Source organism: Stegostoma tigrinum, chromosome 2, assembly GCF_030684315.1.
Source record: "Stegostoma tigrinum isolate sSteTig4 chromosome 2, sSteTig4.hap1, whole genome shotgun sequence".
NCBI lineage: Eukaryota > Metazoa > Chordata > Chondrichthyes > Orectolobiformes > Stegostomatidae > Stegostoma > Stegostoma tigrinum.
Genome location: NC_081355.1, coordinates 88,055,733 through 88,079,890, shown reverse-complemented (window position 1 = coordinate 88,079,890; position 24,158 = coordinate 88,055,733). Strand labels below are relative to the sequence as shown.

The 24,158-nt window shown below is 46.0% G+C and overlaps 1 protein-coding gene across 2 annotated transcripts in view; it reads left to right on the top strand.

Moving 5' to 3' along the window:
- The window catches only part of poc1bl (POC1 centriolar protein homolog B (Chlamydomonas), like), a 104,980-nt gene that overhangs the window by 61,436 nt on the left and 19,386 nt on the right, over window positions 1-24,158 (top strand). For both annotated transcript variants that reach the window (XM_059655245.1, XM_059655244.1), the window contains exons 3-8: window positions 306-475; window positions 5,440-5,629; window positions 7,193-7,378; window positions 8,487-8,604; window positions 12,159-12,335; window positions 13,883-14,014. In XM_059655245.1, coding sequence (XP_059511228.1) covers window positions 306-475; window positions 5,440-5,629; window positions 7,193-7,378; window positions 8,487-8,604; window positions 12,159-12,335; window positions 13,883-14,014 — 973 coding nt within the window. The remainder of the gene's footprint in view (window positions 1-305; window positions 476-5,439; window positions 5,630-7,192; window positions 7,379-8,486; window positions 8,605-12,158; window positions 12,336-13,882; window positions 14,015-24,158) is intronic.

Genomic DNA, 24,158 nt, shown 5'->3' with positions numbered 1-24,158 from the left:
CTGTTGAATTAAAACATTTTTTTGCACAATTTTCAAGCTTGAGGTGGAAGATTGAATGTCCTGTGTTTTTTTGATTCTGTCTTGTTTTTATTATTTATCACTTGAAATTGGGAGAGTTCTGGAAGCTTGTGTAGTGCAGTGCAGTAACTCTTTAACTTGGACGGTTAGTGAAAGTATTGCATAAAACAGAAGTAAATTGCTGCATACACAACCTCCGCATTGCTGTTGTGAGCTTTGTTTTAGAGATATTTTGTCTTAAATTTTTAGGCTGTTCTTGACCCTATTGAAATTCTGCTTCATTTCAGATGCAGGGCAAGGAAGTTCAACTATAGGAAACTTCCTACCACTTCTGTCATTATTGCATTTTATAATGAGGCCTGGTCTACACTTCTCCGCACAATTCACAGTGTTTTGGAAACATCTCCCGCTGTTCTCCTTAAAGAACTCATTCTTGTCGATGACTATAGTGACCGAAGTAAGGAAGTTAATTATGTTTAATGTATTTATGCCTTTGTGATATTTTCAGGCCATGTTTAATGTATGGTATTATAGAGTATATGCTTAGTCTCTTTTTAGAACTGTTTTAGTTCAGACCTATCTCTCAGTTGACACCTGTTAACTCCAAACGATGGAAGACAGATCCCAAAGATGCTGAATGGGTCTGAAGCATAGACGTATCTCTTCCCCCCGCAAAAGGAAGGAACATTCAGAGTATTACTGCTCACTGTGACCTTTTCATTAGGTTTTACCCAGCCCACACTATTCTGGATATAGTAAGGATCTGGAGAGCTGGATTCAGTGATGTATCTCTCCTGTACGGTGTGTTTTAGAAGTTAACGATTGAAAATATACAATTTCTAATGAAGATATATAAATTTTAATCCATATGGAAGAACCAAACATTGCCAGTGTGCTCAGGAGTGTGTGGGTTGGAGGGTCTGGGTGGGATGCTGCAAGGGGCATTGTGGACTTGTTAGGCCGAAGGGCCTGTTTCCACACTGTAGGGAATCTAATCTAATCTAAAAAACATTGTAGTTCATAGTGTGATGGGGGTGGCACGGTGGCTCAGTCATTAGCACTGTTGCCTCACAGCACCAGGGACCTGGGTTCGCTTCCAGCCTCAGGCGACTGTATGTGTGGAGTTTGCACGTTCTTCCCGTGTCTGCGTGAGTTTCCTCCGGGTGCTCCAGTTTCCTCCCACAATCCAAAGATGTGCATGGTAGGTGGATTGGCCATGCTAAATTGCCTGTAGTGCCTGGGGATGTTTACATTAGGTGAGTCAAACCTGGGAAATACAGGGGTAGGGGAATGGGTCTGGGTGGGATGCTCTTCAGAGGGAGCGGTGTGGACTTATTGGACCGAATGCCCTGTTTCCACACTATAGGGATTCTATGATTCTGTGAATTATTTCCAAACTTAAAAATAGTATAAGGGATTTTTTATTTCCGGCATGAGATTGAAATATGGGAAATGCATAATCCTTGTATGAGAAATATGCAAGAGATAGAGGTGATTGTCGTTAAACACATTTCTTGAGGAAACCAACAAAATGCTCAGCCTAGAGGCAGTTCATTTACCAAACCATTTCTTGGGGCATACATGAGAATGGATAGACAATTGGTTCATGGAGTTTAAAATACCCACGCGAGTGATAGAGACAGGCTGCATAGTATAAACATAATGACACAGTTATAAAGTGTGTGCAAAGGCAGATGGACATTAGATCATAAATAGGGTGGTGATTAAGCCATTTAGTCCTTTGTGCCTGCTGCATCAAGCAGTAGATTCATGGTGCAGGGGACTGATCAGCTTCCTGTCCCATTTCAGTATTCCTTGTTGAGCTAGTGTAAAACTGGAACTGTCCCAGTAAAACTGGGATGTCTGGTCATTATACATAGAAGGCAAGATCTCAGACAGTATTCACCTGAATAGAGTAGGGACTAGTGTTCACCTGAATCGAGTTGAGATTAGTGTTCTAGTGAGTTGTGTAACAAGGGTAATAGAGATGGCTTTCAAATTAAGTGGGGATGAGGGTAGATGTGAAGGAGAGGGCTAGACAGGTAAGCAAGTTAGCAATAAAGGTAATGATAACTGAAACGTACAAGAAATGACAGACCACTCAAACATGATAGTGGCAGTACCTAAGGGCAGATGTTGCTCAAATAGGAATGGCAAGAAGATTGAAAAAGCAGCACGTTGTGTAAATGGTGAGACATCGCAGATATCTGCACTATAAATCATGTGTGTGTTCTGGCCCATGAATTACAATATTTTAGGAAGCAGATGTTGTGGATATAATGAGGTAATGTCTGCAGTTAGTAAGATTGTTAACAAGCAATAATTGCCCTTAAAAGGAAATTTGCTGCCTAGTGCGAATCTTACACTGACACCTGGAACTCAGCTAAAAGATGCAAAAAGCCATTTCTGAAGTTGAAATAAACTTCTCTAGTGACTCTGCCATGCTCCTAACTGTGGCTAATGCCATTCAGGCTCCTTTAAGATTTTGTCCATTACTTTTTCAATGGTAGAACAGACTTGAGGGCCAACAACCTGTTTCTGTTCATCATTCGTGTGTTGAGATGTTTGTTTGGAAGAGAGGGCTGTTCACCCCAGCAGAGTTTATAAATTAGTCATATGGATCACAAACCCAAAAGTGTTGTTTTTGGAATTGGGCAGAGAGAGAGAAAAACCTGCCAAGGACTGCTCACCTGGAAGAAGTTAGAATGTCTTTGGGGCAAGTCAAATGTAAAAGTGGCTAATTATTTTATGTAAACCCTGAGTTCAGAAGACAAAAGAAAAAGACCAGAGTTATTAAAAAATTAACACTCTTGCTATTGTCAAAATCACTGCGGCAACTGCAGATGAACTTCAGATTTAAACTGAGTCCTGTATTGTAAAAGGTACCCATGGAAAAGTTTGAAGTCAGTATCAACATTAGTGAACAATCCTTCAAAATTTTATTTGATAAGGGAGCCCTTGGGGATGAAAGTAAAAGGAAATTGGATTTGTATACTCTTCGATCTTATAAGAACACATGAAGCAAGAGAAAATGTTAAGGTATTTCAAGCCTACTCCATCAATCAATACAGCTATGGCTCTATTTGCTTGCCCATTCCCCATACACATGCCTTGATCTCCTGACACAAAGCCTGTCTATCTCTGCTTTAGATGTATTAAACAGTGGAGCATCTGAAGCTTGCTGAGAATTCCAAAAATTTATGATCTTTGCCGTGAAGGAATTTCTCCTTAGCCCAAAATGCTTGGCCTCTTATCACAAGACAATTTTCTCCCTTGAATTGGATTTCCCAGTCAGTGGAAGTAATCTCTGCCCTATCCAGCCCCTTCAGAATCTTCAACGATTCAATCAGATTGTCTCTAATTCTTATAACCTGCAGAGACTATACACACAATTTACTTAACCACTTATCAACAGACATCCTAGGGATCAGTTAGGGAGCCTTTGATGTACTGTAATGCAAGTATATCTTGCTTTAAATAGGAAAACTAAAACTGCACACAGTGCTTCACATGTATGTATGTGCAATTGCTCCAAAATGTTTGAGTTCCCTGTACTCCAACTCCTTGGCGATTAAAGGCCATGGTTTCGTCTTGACTGGTTATAGTGTTCAGACTCTTGCTTTCTTATTGATGTTACGTTTTTATATTTCAAAATGTGAAATCTTGAGACACACTTCTATTCATTAGTTTCTGAGGAGCTTGAATTTCACTTAAATGTAAACAGTATCAACAGGGATTGTAATAGTAAGTAGCCAAAATCTGTTTGCAGTAGTTGAAGGTATAAGGCAAAGTAGTCACAGATTTAAGGCTTTGAGTATGAAATGTAGGGAGGATGAAGAAATTTTTGTGCATCGACTGTTAATGACTTTGAACTTTGCACCTACAAGCTTGGTGGAAGAAGAAACTGCTAGTGCTTTCAAAGTTACTATTCGACACTTGAAGAAAATAAGTTAACAAGGTTATGGAAGTATTTTGAGGAACTGACGGGCAGATTTGACTACTCTGTGGAGAATCAGCAAGGACTTAATGGGTCAAATAGTATCCTTTTGTGCCATTAAAACTATTTCCTGCCACTCTGCCAGCCAGGCTTGTCCAGTATCATCTATAATGATATTGAGCTGACGATGTGAAAAGTTGCTTTGCGATTTTCTATCAACAACGTGGAGGACAAATCCAATTCAGAAAACATCTATCCCATCAGCATAGTAATGGAAGGTGTTATCAAGCAGCATTAAACTCAGTTAAAACCTGCTCACTGTCACTCCGAGATAACAAGGTGTAGAGTTGGATGAACACAGCAGGCCAAGCAGCATCAGAGGAGCAGGAATGCTGATGTTTTGAGCCTAGACCCTTCATCAGAATTGAGTTCAGCTGGGCCACTCGAATCTTAGATAAATTTTGGCAAAGTGGCTAACTTTCAAAGGTAAGAAGATAACAAATGCTCTTGATATTAAGGCAATATTTAACAAATGCAGCATTAGGAAAAATTGAAGTCACTGGAATCAAGGGGAATGCTTAGCTGCTTGGAGTAATAGACAGTGAAGAGATGATTATCATTCAAGGCAGTTACCTTGCATCAGGACATTACTGCAGGAGTTCCTTGAGTTACTGTCCTACACCCAACATCTTTAGCTGTTTTGTCAACGACCATCTCAAATGACAGGCAATCTAAACATCTCTGCTTGACATTCAGTGGCATTTCCATCACTGAATCCCCTCATCAACATCGTGGGGATTACTATTGAGCAGAAGCTGAACTAGACCAATCATATAAATACTGTAGCTGCGTAACCAGGTTAAAAAAAGTCCTGCCTACAACCTACAAGACACATATCAAGGGTGTGGTGAAATGAGGTTGTAGGCTTGCTCGCCGAGCCAGTGTGTTTGGTTGCAGACGTTTCGTCACCCTGCTCGTGTGCCACTGGAGAAGTGCTGGGGTTCTGTCCCACTTGTTATTTATGTGCCTGGGTTTGCTGGGGTGGTTGACATTGCTTCCACTTCTGTTTTTCAGTGGTTTGTGTATCAGGTCCAGTTCAATGTGTTTGTTGATGGAGTTCTGGTTGGAATGCCAGGCCTCCAGGAATTGCCTGGTATGTCTCTGTTTGGCTCGTGCTGTTATTGGATGTGTCGTCCCAGTCAAATTTGTGTCCTTCTTTATCAGTGTGTGTTGAGACCGGTGAGAATTGGCCATGTCTCTTGGTGGCTAATTGGTGTTCGTCTATCCTTATTGTCGGCTTTACTTTACATTGCATAGACCAAACTGGAAGAAAACTATTTGACTTGGTTATAAGTGTCTCAGTAATAACTGTAGATATGTAGAAATATGTTCTACTGTTACAGCCTTGTACGATACTCTGCTATACACTGACCTGAAAGCAATTAATATATGTAAGATAATGCCATTAATTATTGAATGTTTAGTTTATCTGAAGTCCCAACTGGAGCAGTATATCAGTAACCTTCAGCGAGTTCGTCTCATTCGAACCAATAAGAGGGAAGGACTGGTCCGTGCCCGTTTGATTGGTGCAACTTTTTCTACTGGAGATGTGCTTACATTTCTGGATTGTCATTGCGAATGTGTTCCTGGATGGCTGGAGCCACTGTTGGCAAGGTGAGATTACGTACAGTTACATTAATCAATCTGTTCAGGCATTGCTATTACAAACCTATGGGTCATGTGGGACTTGAACTTGAAGAGTCCTGACTCAAAGATAGGCACACTATCACTGTGCCACAAAGACCCTAAAATTATGTATATAAGAGTCATACCACATGGAAACAGACCCTTCAGTCCAGCCAGTCCATGCCGAACATAATCCCAAACTAAAGTAGTCCCCCCTGTCTGCTCCTGGCCCATATCCCTCCAAACCTTTTCTATTTATGCACTTATCCAAATGTCTTTTAAATGTTGTAATTATACCCACAACCACCACTTCCTCAGGAAGTTCATTCCACACACGAACAACGGTCTGTGTGAAAACGCTTGCCCCTCATGTCTTTTTTAAATCTCTCTCTTCTCACCTTCAAAATGTGCTCCCTAATCTTGGAAACCCCCATCCTAGGGAAAAGACAACTACCATTAACTCTGTGTATGCCTCTCATTGCTTTATTACCTTTTATTAGAGTCTCAGACTCACCTCACTCTCTCTGCTTCAGGACTGCATCTCTCACCTGACACGCAGTCAAATCTCTCAGGTACTGCAATGTCAACCATGACCTTTCTCCCTAACTGAATCTTATTTCACGTTATTTTATGTCAAGCAATATGTGCCATACTTTTCTTAGCCAGATTTGATTATTGTTTAAGATTCATTCCATTGGACAAGGACAACTTTCTTCAAAGACCCAATGTTTCTGCTATTATAACTCAATGGATGTAATGTGAGAATGGTACCTGTTAACCAGGACTCACTTCGTCTAAATAAAAACTGAAAGAGCTGAGCATGCTGTAAATCAGGAACAATTAGGAAGTTGCTGGAAAAGCTCAGCAGGTCTGGCAGCACATGTGAAGAAAAATCAGTTAATGTTTTGGTCCGGTGACCCTTCCTCAGAACCAATAGTAGCCAGGATAAATGTTGGTTTACATGCAGAAGATGTGGGAGGTATGGGGGAATGTTCAGGAGTAAACGATAGGTGGGGATAGAGCTCAAAGAGACAAAAGACGGGCAGACAAAGGAGTGGATAACGATCTGGCTAGGAGGGTGAATAGCTGTAAATGGGGACTGTTGGTGACTGACAATAGGTAGTATGCAATGTCACTGGACCCGAAACGTTAACTGTGATTGTTTTTTTTGCAGATGCAGCCAGACTTGCTGAGCTTTTCCAGCAACTTTTGTTTTTGTTCCCACTTCATCTAATTTTCACAAATTTCTTTGGAACATTGTGTCATCTTCTCTAGTTGTACCTTGCTGTTGACCCTTCACCCTTACAACTTTAAAACGCTGGCTCTCGAGCAATGCTGCCGGCTGTGGGAGCTGTGAAAGATAACTTCATTCACCACTGGCGCACTGACTGTTATATGCAATACTCTGTCTCAGACCCCATCACTGCACAATTCACAACTACTCTTATCACAGCAAAGCAGGCCATAACTGACCAAAATCCATCAGCAACTCGCCCAAGAATATTTATACCTTCCTTTATGTATTGTTGATGGAAATCTTTTTATTTTTAGGATTAGTGAAAATGAGACTGCTGTAGTATGCCCAGTTATTGACACTATCGATTGGAACACTTTTGCATTCTACATGCAGACAGGGGAGCCGATGATTGGTGGATTTGACTGGCGTCTTACATTCCAGTGGCATGTTGTCCCCGATCGTGAAAGAAAACGAAGGAAATCAAGAATAGACCCAATTAGGTAAGGATATTTTGCTCACAATCTTAATGAAATGTATTCCGTGCAGGACCAGTCATTAAAAAAACTTAATTTAAAAGGAGATTGAAACACTTGAAGTACAATAATCTGATTGCTTAAAAATGCAGAAGAATGTCAATCATTTGTTACTTTTATTTAGCATGTTGATCTGTAGTTAAAAATAATCCAAAGTGAAAATCTTCAATAACAGGCAAGATATATTACATGTGGAATAGGATAAAAACAGAAAGTCTGTGTTATCACACTCCTGCAGGAACAGAGTGTACATAAGTTGTAACAAATTTTGCAAAGTATGTTAGTGAGGACTAATAATTGAAAGCCATTGAATGAGCATAAGCAAGGAATAAGCTTCAATTTTCAAATTGTTTTTGTGTACAAGATCTATACTGTGAATTGTTTTAGAATAACTGCATGTATCCTGTTGCTGTACATTTTTTTTGTTGTCCCCTGTTTTCTTCTGGATATCTGGGCATTATTCAACCTCCTTTTATTATCTTGGCATTCAACCTCCTGCTGTTGGCTGAGATGAGAATGTGAACTTTGCCAGGCTTATTTAGCCTTGGGGGCATCACAATTGAGTCAGAGGAAAGCAAAGTAATATAAATCTGAAACAAAAACAGAAAGTACCAAAGTACTCAACAGATTTCATAACATCTGTAGTGAGAGTAGAGCTAACCTTTTAGGTTCAATGAACAGTTAACCCTTTCTCTGTCAGATAATACTGATTGACATACTGAGTATTTCCAGCATTTTCTGTTTTCATGACACTTAAGCTAGAGCTTGTTCTTGCCCAGTTTGAAAACAAGTTTGGGAGCTGGATTGCTGGTTGAATTGTTCATTCTCTTCTCCCCAGTCCAATGTAACAGAAACAAATTTCGCTTCAGTTTTGATTAATATTAATTCCACATAGAACCAAAGACTGTTGGTCTCTTTTTGCAGCTAAGCAGTAAAGTTATTTGCTGAATCATTGGCCTCAATTCTATCCCTTATTGAAATGAATGTAATTGATTCATTTGCTATGTTTTCTTCTTGGCTGCTATTTAAAAACAACGCTAAATATGCACAATCGAAAAAATGCATCTCTCATCAGATCACCTACGATGGCAGGTGGGCTGTTTGCTGTCAGTAAGAAGTACTTTGAATACCTGGGCACCTATGACACAGGGATGGAAGTATGGGGAGGAGAGAATCTAGAGCTATCCTTTAGGGTAAGTGTTGTGTGTCATTGTATTTGTGTGAGAACATAGCTACACTGTTGCCTTTCTCAGTGTTTCCTGTAGGATGAATTGACATTATGAGAAGCAACCGATTTGCTTGCTGGGAGTAGTCTCAGCAACTTTATGTATGTCCCAATCACTCCGTCCATCATGGCTACTATCTTGAATTAGTAAGTAACCTTGCTGCCCATGTAGCTGATTTTCCCTGTATCCATTTATGAATGTTTTGGCTCCTGTTCTGGATCTGAGCTCCTTTTTCCTTTCTGTTCCTTTTTGTCCCCTTCCTATTTACCCCTTTTGGCATCTGCCTCCTTCACTTTCTCTGCCTTCAGGTAATGTAAACTCATTCTTCACTACTCATTGCCTTTTTAATTGCAATGCTACTGTCTCTGGCTCAATTTCCTCTTTTGGTAATCCTCTAGCCTGTATTTTGTCACATTAGAAAGCCTGCTTAGCCACACATGACTGCCTCCTAAATAGCTGTAACTTTGATTATTTCATTCTTGCCTTTCCCGACTGGCAACCCTGCTGGTGGATAACCTTGCCATCCCTCCTTTCCAGCCCCCTCCTCTATCCACTCCTGCCCTCTATATCTCCGTTCAAAAGCTATGTTGGCTTGCAAATAAAACATTTGCCATCCTTGAACTTACTCAAATGACACTGAACCTTCTGGTTTGCACAGTGTTGCCACAGCACATGACGATTCTTCCACCCTGTGGTCACTGCATTTTACTTTGGGATTGTCTGACCCTAGATGTCAAAGAAATGCATAATGCAGCATCAGCCAAGATTGGAGTGGTGATAAGGGAACGCAAGAGACAGTAGCCTTTTACAACACCAGCCATTGTAGTTTGCCTGGTGAATTGGAAGGGTTGGTCTTTTGATGCATGTCAGTATTTGAGTGAATTTGATAGTTGGGTGGTCAGGAAGATTGGCTTGCAGGGGTTTGCTGATGGGCCCAGCTGGGCTGGGCAGGCTTATTGGGTTGAGGGACGGTGTAATTGGTTTGTTGACTGGGGTAATGAAGGATATTTAGGGCTTTGGATGTGGAGTTATCCAGGTTTTAAATCAGGTTTTCATCTGTCAAACATTGCCTGGGTAATTTTCCACATAAGTATCACTGGTCTCTTTCTCTCTCAAGTCGCCAACTCTGACTCCAGTCAGATGATCCTGGGTGCTTCATGAGTTCACAAGCAATTCTCACAGCTGCACACATCAGGACTTGTACAGGATGCTGCTATGCATCTTCCATTGTATATCCAATCTCTAATGATCTGGAGACTGGAAAATTTGGGTCATTGTCACGTTACATACGCATTGGTAGCATAGTATTGATGAAGACATGGCAATAGGGTATTGACACTCCACTTGGATGAGGTTTCCTTGCTTTGTCCCACTCACACGGTGACTGTTATTTCTGTAACATTTTCTTAGCCTGTTCACTGAACAACTTACGTCCCTGCTGATTTTGATCCCCTCCTCCATACTTGTTCTCTTTCTGCTGTACGTAACTGCCCTCACTCCTTCTAACTGTGTCCTTCTGGATAAAATGTTCCATGAGTGTTTATGACAACACCCCTTGAAGATCATCGTCTCATGTGGTATTGTTACCCCATGGTTATGATGAACTTACCCCTTGTTTAATCCTCAAGGTTTTGGTAACTTCCTTGTAATCACCTTGCCTTTCTCAAATGCACTCTTCAAAATTCATCCAGGAATAAAAAGATAACTTCTGCAGATGGAATCACAGAACAAAAGCAGGTCTTTTGGCTCATCACACCTATCTTGGCCCTTCTGTCAGAGCTATCCATTTGTTCCCTATAGCCTTGAGATCTTTTCATTTTCCAAGTGTATATCCAATTCCTTTTGGATTGTTGCTATTAAATTTGCTTCCAGCACTTTGTCAATTTCTGTTTATCGACAACCCAATTGCTCATAAACCTCCAACTTAGTCTCTTCCATCTCACCACTGACAGTGAGTATGGGGAGCTCATGGTGTTTTTGTTCGAAAGCTGAAGATAATCCATTTAGCTGCACCAGCTGCTTCCATCCCTTCCCCTTGCCTTTCGAGACAAACATCCCCTTATTTTCTTGGCTGTCCTCGCCCTGAAATTCTTTTTCTTGAGATTCCATTCTACTTCCTGCAGGACCTTCTTCAAACTTTCAATCAGAACCAACTTTTGCTCTCTTCAACAAATTGCAACCAAATCTCTTAACACTCAGTCTCCCTTGCTTTGACTCAGGTTAGTTGATTTTTTAAATTGTTCCCCTTCCTTTGGGACTGGCACATCTCCTTCAAATCTTCTATTGCCATCCTGCTGAAAGTAAACCTACTCTTCCCTCTACTGTACCTGTAAATTAACACTTACTTCCAACCTCTCTTCCCTGTCCTTGAATAGGTTGCTATGTGCCAAATCTGTATATATATATTTCCCACAACACCATTTTTGAATGTCTCCAGCCAGGTCTCTCGCTATCCACATGACAGAAACAATCCTTCATGAAGACTGTGATTTTTACAACCTCCTTATCCATCTGAATCTCTGCAATTTTCAACATTATTGTTGAAATACAATGTCCTTCTCCAAAGTCTCTCCTTCGTCATCTCGACTATGGAACTGCCTTGATTTGGCTCTATTCTTAGCTGTTTTACCATAGGCAGAGAATCACCTGGAATTAATTGTTTTTTATATTATTCCTCAACAGAGTGTGTGTGTTGCTGGCTAGTGTAGCACTAATCACTCATCCCTAATTATCCAGAATGCAGTTAAGAATCAACTGCATTGTTGTGAGTTTGGAATTACATGTAGGCCAGACCAGTAAAGATGGCAGATTTCCTTCTTACTCTTAGGCCAGCTTTCTGTTTCATGTTTTTTCAGCTGGTGTGGTGGGATTCAAACCCGTGTCACCAGAACATTGACCTGGTGTTCTGTATTACCAGTCTAGTGACGCTGTCTTTATACCACTGCCAGTGCCGAAAAGGGAAGGTGGCTCTGTGACGTTTGGAGGATATCTGTTTTGGACCCTTCTTTCTGATGTCGCTCAGCAATATATGAAAACATATTTTAGATATCAAAATATCAAAAAAGCTTTTACTGGTGTTGCTCTTGTTTACACATCTTAGGACAGTTTGCTGAAGGTGTTGAGTAATTTGAACTCCACACAGATTTGGTAACCCTAAAGAACCTACACATTATCAAACTTTCTCATCTTTGACCCAGTCTTGTTTGCAGCCTTTGCATTACCCTTCAATTCATAGCCCTACCTTCATTTAACCCGGTACTCTTCCATAACCCTACAGCACTTTCCCTCCTCTTCCTCACCACCCATTGCTTGCTTTCTTTTTCTAATTCGGTCTCTGTGGCAAGCCTTGGGATGCTTTCGTATGTTAAAGATGATATATAATTGCATGTTAATGAAGAGATTTGATGTACTGATAGGGTCTCCTTTTATGTTTTATAATTGTATGACTATTCAAAGCTGTTGTAGCTGTACTTTGTGGTGGAATTTTCTTGTGTTAATTTGTTTCGAAATTACTTTAAAAGATATGGCAATGTAGAGGCACGTTGGAAATTGATCCCTGTTCACATGTAGGCCACGTTTTTCCAAAGCGTGCTCCTTATGCACGCCCAAATTTCCTCCAGAACACTGTACGAGCAGCTGAGGTGTGGATGGATGAATACAAAGTACACTTTTATTACCGGAATCCTCCAGCTAAAAAGGTACTGAGCAATGAGGTTTGTGTTTTGCACCTTAATTTACAGTCAAACTTGCATTATCTGCCTTCACAGGCATAGGAGCAGAGGCAAGCAGAATATAGATAACAAAAACAAGATCTGCTCATTCACCAAGAAAAATGAATCCAAATAGCAATGAGCGATGAGATCTTGTTCCTAAAATTATACCTGTTAATCTTGGGTGAATAATGAAGGTTCCATTATATTTAAGTAGATATAATTATTCTTGCTTTGAAACAGTAAGTTGAATGTCAGATTTTACATAGCTATATGAGGGTGTATTAGGGTAGCTTTAAGTTACAGAAATTATGCATTGAAAATAGCCTTAAACAGTATTACAAACATGGTTAACAGACTGATGGAAGGAAGCAGTTCTTTCTGGTTCAACCCTTCATGGCCACTGTAAAGAATAGGATAACGAAGACAGATTAGAATTACTGGGTTTAAGATAATAAAATGTGAGGCTGGATGAACACAGCAGGCCAAGCAGCATCTCAGGAGCACAAAAGCTGACGTTTCGGGCCTAGACCCTTCATCTGATGAAGGGTCTAGGCCCGAAACGTCAGCTTTTGTGCTCCTGAGATGCTGCTTGGCCTGCTGTGTTCATCCAGCCTCACATTTTATTATCTTGGGAACTGCAGATGCTGGAGAATCCATTATCTCTTTGAATTACTGGGTTTTTTTGCTGACTGGTAATATTTCCTTGGTCAGTAATTTTGTTCTAAAGTTGGCACCGTTCAAGAACTGCTGTTGAATTGATAACTAATCCATGTTTGGGAGTAGGTTAGCTCAGTTGGCATCAGGTCTTTGATGCAGAATAATGACTACAGCGTGGGTTCTATTCCCAAATCAGTTAAGGTTACTATGAAGAACTCTACTTCTCAACTTCCTCCTTTGCCGAGAGGTGATGTAACCCTCAGGTTTAAACATTACCAGCTGTCTCTCTCTAGAATGAGAGAGCAGCCGTATGGTCTGGTAGGACTACGGTGACTTTACCTCTACCTAATCCGTGTCCTGTGCTACCAGGAATGTGACACTGTATCAGTTTTTGATTTATTATGGGGTTGCAAAGCAGCTTGGCCGAGGAGCCTCATCTTACAGGACAAATTTGGACAATCCCTCCAAAGCTGACACTCTGTAGACTGCATGTAGCCACAGTGTTCTACCCTTAATACTTTAGACTGGCTGAACAAGTTAAAGAATCATACACAGTCACAATCAGTCACAATCATTGTGGCAGTAACAAGTGGACTGGTTGGTGACAGCCAACATATTGGATCAGGTTGGAAAAGTGTGAGGTCATTTCAGACCAGTCAACATTGTAAAGTTCTCTTCACTCCACTAATATTTAAGAATGCTTTCTAAGCTGGGAGACATAGCACTAAGTACAACTTTATCACCCAACATCCCAGACTCCTTCATCACTTATCCTTGGGTGCAAGCTCCAAGTGTTTGAATGCAGAATGAGGCAGAAGCAAATAATTAGTCTGAGATTATGGATGGTTCATTGTAAAGGCTTTCCTTTGTTCCAGGAAAAATATGGAGATATTTCTGAAAGAAAACTACTCCGAGATCGTTTACAGTGCAATAGTTTCAACTGGTATTTGAAGAATGTATACCCAGAATTGCATGTACCTGAGGATCGTCCTAATTGGCATGGGGCGGTAAGCATATGCGTCAATTCTGTCTCTCTCCCCTCACAATCCCCCACCCTGCTCCAAAAATGCAGTTTCTGCACTATTCAAAGAGAAAGTTAACTGTCTCAGCTGAAGGGCAGTTCCTACCTCTTGGAAACAAAAGTTTTAAGTGATCCATAGAAATGTAAGAGAATAGGACTAAGAGGGCAACTCACTCGCCAATCGAATGCAAGCATGATGAGCTGAACCACCTCTTGCACTGTAAAAGAAGGATTTTCCTTAGTTTTAAAAAGAAATGATGAACTTGGAAAGGAGCATAAAACTTCAAATTGCCTGTAACTTGGAAACAATTTAAATGACCCTCCCTCCCTCCCTCCCTCCCTCCCTCCCTCCCTCCCTCCCTCCCTCCCTCCCTCCCTCCCTCCTCCCTCCCTCCCTCCCTCCCTCACATCACTCACTCACTCACTCACTCACTCACTCCTTCACTCCTTCACACCCTCACTCACTCCACTCCCTCCTTCACTCCCACCTTCACTCCCTCCTTCACTCCCTCCTTCACTCCCTCCCTCACACCCACCTCCCTCACTCCCTCCCTCACTCCCTCCCTCCCTCCCTCCCTCCCTCCCTCACTCCCTCACTCCCTCCCTCACTCCCTCACTCCTTCACTCCTTCACTCCTTCACTCCCTCCCTCACCTCCCTCACTCCCTCACTCCCTCACTCCCTCACTCCCTCACTCCTCACTCCCTCACTCCCGCACTCCCGCACTCCCTCACTCCCTCACTCACTCTCACACTCCCTCACTCTCACTCCCTCTCCCCTCCCCTCCCTCCCTCCCCTCCCTCCCTCCCCTCCCTCACTCCCCTCCCTCACTCCCTCCCTCACTCCCTCCCTCACTCCCTCCCTCCCTCACTCCCTCCCTCACTCCCTCCCTCACTCCCTCCTTCACTCACTCCCTCACTCCCTCACTCACTCCCTCACTCACTCACTCCCTCCCTCACTCCCTCCCTCACTCCTCCCTCACTCCCTCACTCCTTCACTCCTTCACTCCTTCACTCCTTCACTCCCTCCCTCACTCCCTCCCTCACTCCCTCCCTCACTCCCTCCCTCACTCCCTCCCTCACTCACTCCCTCCTCACTCCACACTCCCTCACTCCCTCACTCCTCACTCCCTCACTCCCTCACCTCCCTCCCTCCCTCCCTCCCTCCCTCCCTCCCTCCCTCACTCCCTCCCTCCCTCCCTCCCTCACTCCCTCACTCCCTCACTCCCTCACTCCCTCACCCTTCACTCCCTCACTCCCTCACTCACTCACTCACACACTCTCACACTCCCTCACTCTCACTCCCCTCCCTCCCCTCCCTCCCTCCCCTCCCTCCTCCCCTCCCTCCCTCCCCTCCCTCACTCCCTCCCTCACTCCCTCCCTCACTCCCTCCCTCACTCCCTCCCTCCCTCACTCCCTCCCTCACTCCCTCCCTCACTCCCTCCCTCACTCCCTCCCTCACTCCCTCCCTCACTCCTCCCTCACTCCTTCACTCCTTCACTCCCTCACTCCTTCACTCCCTCACTCCCTCCCTCACTCCCTCCCTCACTCCCTCCTTCACTCACTCCCTCTCTCCCTCACTCACTCCCTCACTCACTCCCTCACTCCCTCACTCACTCACTCCCTCACTCCCTCCCTCACTCCTTCACTCCTTCACTCCTTCACTCCTTCACTCCCTCCCTCACTCCCTCCCTCACTCCCTCCCTCACTCCCTCCTTCACTCACTCCCTCACTCCCTCACTCCCTCCCTCACTCCCTCCCTCACTCCCTCCCTCCTCCCTCCCTCCTCCTTCACTCCTTCACTCCTTCACTCCTTCACTCCTTCACTCCCTCACTCTCTCCCTCACTCTCTCCCTCACTCTCTCCCTCACTCTCTCCCTCACTCTCTCCCTCCCTCACTCCCTCCCTCACACTCTCCCTCACACTCTTCCCTCACACCCTCCTTCCCTCCTTCCCTCCTTCCCTCCTTCCCTCCCTCCCTCCCTCCCTCCCTCACTCACTCACTCACTCACTCACTCACTCACTCACTCACTCACTCACTCCTTCACACCCACTCTCCCTCACTCTCTCCCTCACTCTCTCCCTCACTCTCTCCCTCACACCCTCCCTCCCTACTCCCTCCCTCCCTACTCCCTCCCACCCTCCCTCCTTACTCCCTCCCTCCCTCCTTACTCCCTCCCTCCCTCCCTCCTTACTCCCTCCCTCCCTCCTCCCTCCTCCCTCCTCCCTCACTCCCTCACGCTCCCACACTCCCTCTCCCTCCCTCACTCACTCACTCACTCACTCTCACACTCACTCACTCACTCTCACACTGCCTCACACTCCTTCCCTCCTTCCCTCCTTCCCTCCTTCCCTCACTCTCACACTGCCTCACACTGCCTCACACTGCCTCACACTGCCTCACACTGCCTCTCACTCCCTCTCCCTCCCTCCCTCCCTCCTTCCCTCCCTCCTTCCCTCCCTCCTTCCCTCCCTCCTTCCCTCCCTCCTTCCCTCCCTCCTTCCCTCCTTCCCTCCTTCCCTCCCTCCCTCCCTCCCTCCCTCCCTCCCTCACTCACTCACTCACTCACTCACTCACTCACTCACTCACTCCTTCACACCCACTCTCCCTCACTCTCTCCCTCACTCTCTCCCTCACTCTCTCCCTCACACTCTCCCTCACACCCTCCCTCCCTCCCTACTCCCTCCCTCCCTACTCCCTCCCTCCCTACTCCCTCCCTCCCTCCCTCCTTACTCCCTCCCTCCCTCCTTACTCCCTCCCTCCCTCCTTACTCCCTCCCTCCCTCCCTCCCTCCCTCCCTCCTCCCTCCTCCCTCCTCCCTCCTCCCTCACTCCCTCACTCCCTCACTCCCTCACTCCCTCACTCCCTCACGCTCTCGCACTCCCTCTCACTCCCTCTCACTCCCTCTCACTCCCTCCCTCCCTCCTCCCTCACTCACTCACTCTCACACTGCCTCACACTCCCTCCCTCCCTCCCTCCCTCCCTCCTTCCCTCCTTCCCTCCTTCCCTCCTTCCCTCCCTCCCTCCCTCCCTCCCTCCCTCACTCTCACACTGCCTCACACTGCCTCACACTGCCTCACACTGCCTCACACTCCCTCTCACTCCCTCTCACTCCCTCTCACTCCGTCTCCCTCCCTCTCCCTCCCTCTCCCTCCCTCACCCTCCCTCTCACTCACTCACTCACTCACTCACTCTCACACCTCCCTCACTCTCACACCTCCCTCACTCTCACACCTCCCTCACTCTCACTCCTTCACTTCTTCACTCCCTCACTCACTCCCTCCTTCACTCCACTCCCTCCTTCACTCCACTCCCTCCTTCACTCCTTCACTCATTCACTCCTTCACTCCTCACTCCTTCACTCGTTCACTCCTTCACTCCTTCACTCCTTCACTCCTTCACTCGTTCACTTCGTTCACTCCTTCACTCCTCACTCCTTCACTCGTTCACTCCTTCACTCGCGTTCACTCGTTCACTCGTTCACTCGTTCACTCGTTCACTCCTTCACTCCTTCACTCCTTCACTCGTTCACTCGTTCACTCCTTCACTCCTTCACTCCTTCACTCCTTCACTCGTTCACCTCGTTCACTCATCCTTCACTCCTTCACTCCTTCACTCCTTACTCGTTCACTCCTTCACTCCTTCACTCCTTCACTCCTTCACTCCTTAGTCGTTCACTTCCTTCACTCCTTCACTCCTTCACTCCTTCACTCGTTCACTCGTTCACTCCTTCACTCCTTCACTCCTTACTCGTTCACTCCTTCACTCCTTCACTCCTTCACTCCTTCACTCCTTCACTCCTTCACTCGTTCACTCCTTCACTCCTTCACTCCTTCACTCGTTCACTCCTTCATTCCTTCATTCCTTCACTCGTTCACTCCTTCACTCCTTCACTCCTTCACTCCTTCACTCCTTCACTCCTTCACTCGTTCACTCGTTCACTCGTTCACTCCTTCACTCCTTCACTCCTTCACTCGTTCACTCCTTCACTCCTTCACTCCTTCACTCCTTCACTCCTTCACATCTCACTCGTTCACTCCTTCACTCCTTCACTCCTTCACTCCTTCACTCCTTCACTCGTTCACTCGTTCACTCCTTCACTCCTTCACTCCTTCACTTCCTTACTCGTTCACTCTTCACTCTTCACTCCTTCACCTCCTTCACTCCTTCACTCCTTCACTCCTTCACTCGTTCACTCGTTCACTCGTTCACTCCTTCACTCCTTCACTCCTTCACTCCTTCACTCGTTCACTCCTTCACTCGTTCACTCGTTCACTCGTTCACTCCTTCACTCCTTCACTCCTTACTCGTTCACTCCTTCACTCCTTCACTCCTTCACTCCTTCACTCCTTCACTCCTTCACTCCTTCACTCGTTCACTCGTTCACATCGTTCACTCCTTCACTCCTTCACTCGTTCACTCGTTCACTCGTTCACTTCCTTCATTCCTTCACTCGTTCATCCTTCACTCGTTCACTCGTTCACTCCTTCACTCCTTCACTCCTTCACTCCTTCACTCCTTCACTCGTCTCACTCCTTCACTCTCACTCTTCACTCGTTCACTCCTTCACTCCTTCATTCTTCACTCGTTCACTCCTTCACTCCTTCACTCCTTCACTCGTTCACTCCTCACTCCTTCACTCTTCACTCGTTCACTCGTTCACTCGTTCACTCCTTCATTCCGTTCACCTCCTTCACTCCTTCACTCCTTCACTCGTTCACTCGCTTCACTCGTTCACTCGTTCACTCCTTCACTCCTTCACTCGTTCACTCCTTCACTCTTCACTCGTTCACTCCTTACTCGTTCACTCCTTCACTCCTTCACTCCTTCACTCCTTCACTCGTTCACTCCTTCACTCCTTCACTCCTTCACTCCTTCACTCCTTCACTCGTTCACTCGTTCACTCCTTCACTCCTTCACTCCTACTCGTTCACTCCTTCACTCCTTCACTCCTTCACTCCTTCACTCCTTCACTCCTTCACTCGTTCACTCCTTCACTCCTTCACTCCTTCACTCCTTCACTCCTTCATTCCTTCACTCGTTCACTCCTTCACTCCTTCACTCCTTCACTCCTTCACTCCTTCACTCGTTCACTTCGTTCACTCCTTCACTCCTTCACTCCTTCACTCCTTCACTCGTTCACTCGTTCCCTTCACTCCTTCACTCCTTACTCGTTCACTCCTTCACTCCTTCACTCCTTCACTCCTTCACTCCTTCACTCCTTCACTCGTTCACTCCGTTCACTCGTTCACTCCTTCACTCCTTCACTCGTACTTCATCGTTCACTCGTTCGTTCACTCCTTCACTCGTTCACTACGTTCACTCCTTCACTCCTTCACTCCTTACTCGTTCACTCCTTCACTCCTTCACTCCTTCACTCGTTCACCTCGTTCACTCGTTCACTCCTTCACTCCTTCACTCCTTCACTCCTTCACTCCTTCACTCCTTCACTCCTTCACTTCGTTCACTCCTTCACTCCTTCACTCGTTCACTCGTTCACTCCTTCACTCCTTCACTCGTTCACTCCTTCACTCCTTCACTCCTTCACTCTTCACTCCTTCACTCGTTCACTCTTCACTCGTTCACTCCTTCACTCGTTCACTCCTTCACTCCTTCACTCCTTCACTCGTCCTCGTTCACTCCTTCACTCCTTACTCGTTCACTCCTTCACTCCTTCACTCCTTCACTCCTTCACTCCTTCACTCCTTCACTCGTTCACTCGTTCTCTTCACTCGTTCTCACTCCTTCACTCCTTCACTCCTTCACTCGTTCACTCCTTCACTCGTTCACTCGTTCACTCGTTCACTCCTTCACTCCTTCACTCCTTACTCGTTCACTCCTTCACTCCTTCACTCCTTCACTCCTTCACTCGTTCACTCGTTCACATCCTTCACTCCTTCACTCTTCACTCCTTCACTCGTTCACTCGTTCACTCCTTCACTCCTTCACTCCTTCACTCCTTCACTCGTTCACCTTCCTTCACTCTTCACTCCTTCACTCGTTCACTCCCTTCACTCCTTCACTCTTCACTTCCTTCACTCCTTCACTCGTTCACTTCCTTCACTTCCTTCACTCGCTTCACTCCTTCACCTTCCTTCACTCGTTCACTCCTTCACTTCCTTCACTCGTTCACTCGTTCACTCCTTCACTCCTTCACTCCTTCACTCTTCACTCCTTCACTCCTTCACTCGTTCACTCCTTCATTCCTTCACTCGTTCACTCCTTCACTCCTTCACTCGTTCACTCGTTCACTCCTTCACTCCTTCACTCCTTACTCGTTCACTCCTTCACTCCTTCACTCGTTCACTCGTTCACTCGTTCACTTCGTTCACTCCTTCACTCCTTCACTCGTTCACTATCCTTCACTCCTTCACTCCTTCACTCCTTCACTCCTTCACTCGTTCCTCTACTCCTTCACGTCCTTCACTCCTTCACTCGTCACTCGTTCACTCCTTCACTTCACTCACTCCTTCACTCCTCACTCCTTCACTCCTCACTCCTCACTCCTTCACTCTTCACTCCTTCACTCGTTCACTCGTTCACTCCTTCACTCCTTCACTCCTTCACTCTTCACTCGTTCACTCCTTCACTCCTTCACTCGTTCACCTCGTTCACTCCTTCACTCCTTCACTCCTTCACTCCTTCACTCGTTCACTCGTTCACTCGTTCACCTCGTTCACTCGTTCACTCGTTCACTCGTTCACTCCTTCACTCCTCACTCCTTCACTCCTCACTCCTTCACTCCTTCACTCCTTCACTCCTTCACTCGTTCACTCCTTCACTCCTTCACTCCTCACTCCTTCACTCCTCACTCCTTCACTCCTTCACTCCTTCACTCCTTCACTCCTTACTCGTTCACTCTTCCTCTTCACTCCTTCACTCCTTCACTCGTTCACTCGTTCACCTACTCTCCTTCACTCTTCCTTCACTCGTTCACTCGTTCACTCGTTCACTCCTTCACTTCCTTCACTCCTTCACTCCTTCACTCCTTCACTCCTTCACTCCTTCACTCTTCACTCGTTCACTCGTTCACTCGTTCACTCCTTCAACTTCACTCCTTCACTCCTTCACTCGTTCACTCCTTCACTCCTTCACTCCTTCACTCGTTCACTCGTCACTCGTTCACTCCTTCACTCCTTCACTCCTTCACTCCTTCATTCGTTCACCTCCTTCACTCGTTCACTCGTTCACTCGTTCACTTCATCCTTCACGTTCACTCTTCACTCGTTCACTCCTTCACTCCTTCACTCTCACTCCTTCACTCCTTCACTCCTTCACTCCTTCACTCGTTCACTCGTTCACTCGTTCACTTCCTTCACTCGTTCACTCCTTCACTCCTTCACTCCTTCACTCGTTCACTCGCTTCACTCTCACTCCTTCACTCGTTCACTCCTTCACTCCTTCACTCGTTCACTCCTTCACTCGTTCACTCGTTCACTCGTTCACTCCTTCACTCCTCACTCCTTCACTCCTTCACTCCTTCACTCCTTCACTCGTTCACTCGTTCACTCGTTCACTCCTTCACTCCTTCACTCCTTCACTCCTCACTCGTTCACTCTTCACTCCTTCACTCCTTCACTCGTTCACGTCTCTCACTCGTTCACTACTCGTTCACTCCTTCACATCCTTCACTCCTTCACTCGTTCACTCCTTCACTCCTTCACTCCTCACTCCTTCACTCTTCACTCGTTCACTCGTTCACATCCTTCACTCGTTCACTCCTCTCTTCACTCCTTCACTCCTTCACTCTCACTCGTTCACTCACTCCTTCACTCCTTCACTCCTTCACTCCTTCACTCTCTCACTCCTTCACTCGTCCTCTCACTCCTTCACTCCTTCACTCCTTCACTCCTTCACTCCGTTCACTCCTTCACTCCTTCACTCCTTCACTCCGTTCACTCTTCACTCCTTCACTCCTTCACTCGTTCACTCCTTCACTCCTTCACTCCTTCACTCTTCACTCGTTCACTCTCACTCCTTCACTCGTTCACTCGTTCACTCCTTCACTCCTTCACTCCGTTCACTCCTTCACTCCTTCATCTTCACTCGTTCACTCCGTTCACTCCTTCACTCCTTCACTCCTTCACTCCTTCACTCCTTCACTCGTTCACTCGTTCACTCGTTCACTCGTTCACTTCACTCCTCACTCCTTCACTCGTTCACTCCTTCACTCCTTCACTCCTTCACTCCTCACTCCTTCACTCCGTTCACTCCTTCACTCCTTCACTCTTCACTCGTTCACTCGTTCACTCGTTCACTCCTCACTCCTTCACTCGTTCACTCGTTCACTCTTCACTCCTCACTCCTTCACTCGTTCACTCTTCACTCCTTCACTCCTTCACTCCTTCACTCGTTCACTCCTTCACTCCTTCACTCCTTCACTCCTTCACTCGTTCACTCGTTCACTCCTTCACTCGTTCACTCCTTCACTCCTTCACTCCTTCACTCCTTCACTCCTTCACTCTCCTTCACTCCTTCACTCCTTCACTCGTTCACTCCTTCACTCCTTCACTCCTTCACTCCTTCACTCCTTCACTCACTCTTCCACTCCTTCACTCGTTCACTCGTTCACTCTTCACTCCTTCACTCCTCACTCCTTCACCTCCTTCACTCCTTCACTCGTTCACTCGTTCACTCCTCACTCCTTCACTCGTTCACCTCCTTCACTCCTTCACTCGTTCACTCGTTCACTCTTCATCGTTCACTCCTTCACTCCTCACTCCTTCACTCCTTCACTCCTTCACTCCTCTCTTCACTCGTTCACTCCGTTCACTCGTTCACTCCTCACTCCTTCACTCCTCACTCCTTCACTCCTTCACTCCTTCACTCCTTCACCTCCGTTCACTCCTCACTCCTTCACTCGTTCACTCCTTCACTCGTTCACTCCTTCACTCCTTCACTCGTTCACTCCTTCACTCCTTCACTCCTTCACTCCTTCACTCTTCACTCCTCACTCCTCACTCCTTCACTCGTTCACTCCTTATCTCACTCGTTCACCCTCACTCCTTCACTCGTTCACTCCTTCACTCGTTCACTCCTTCACTCCTTCACTCCTTCACTCCTCACTTCCTTCACTCCTTCACTCCTTCACTCCTTCACTCGTTCACTCTTCACTCCTTCACTCCTTCACTCGTTCACTCGTTCACTCGTTCACTCTTCCTTCACTCCTTCACTCGTTCACTCGTTCACTCGTTCACGTTCGTTCACTCCTTCACTCCTTCACTCCTTCACTCCTCACTCCTTCACTCCTTCACTCCTTCACTCGTTCACTCGTTCACTCGTCACTCCTCCTCACTCCTTCACTCGTCACTCTTCACTCCTTCACTCCTTCACTCTTCACTCGTTCACTCCTTCACTCCTTCACTCCTTCACCTCCTTCACTCGTTCACTCGTTCACTCCTTCACTCGTTCACTCGTTCACTCGCTTCACTCGTTCACTCCTTCACTCCTTCACTCTTCACTCCTCACTCCTTCACTCCTTCACTCCTTCACTCCTTCACTCTTCACTCGTTCACTCGTTCACTCTCACTCCTTCACTCCTCACTCCTTCACTCCTTCACTCCTTCACTCCTTCACTCGTTCACTCCTTCACTCCTTCACTCCTTCACTCGTTCACTCGTCACTCGTTCACTCGTTCACTCCTTCACTCCTTCACTCGTTCACTCTTCACTCCTTCACTCGTTCACCTCCTTCACTCCTTCACTCCTCACTCCTTCACTCCTCACTCCTTCACTCTCACTCCTTCACTCCTTCACTCCTTCACTCCTTCACTCCTTCACTCGTTCACTCCTTCACTCCTTCACTCCTCACTCTTCACTCGTTCACTCTTCACCTCCGTTCACTCCTTCACTCCTTCACTCGTTCACTCCTTCACTCCTTCACTCCTTCACTCCTTCACTCCTCACTCTTCACCGTCCTTCACTCCTTCACTCCTTCACTCGTTCACTCCTTCACTCCTTCACTCCTCACTCCTCACTCCTTCACTCGTTCACTCGCTTCACTCTCCTCCTTCACTCCTTCACTCCTTCACTCCGTTCACTCCTTCACTCCTTCACTCCTTCACTCGTTCACTCGTTCACTACTCCTTCACTCCTTCACTCCTTCACTCCTTCACTCCTTCACTCGTTCACT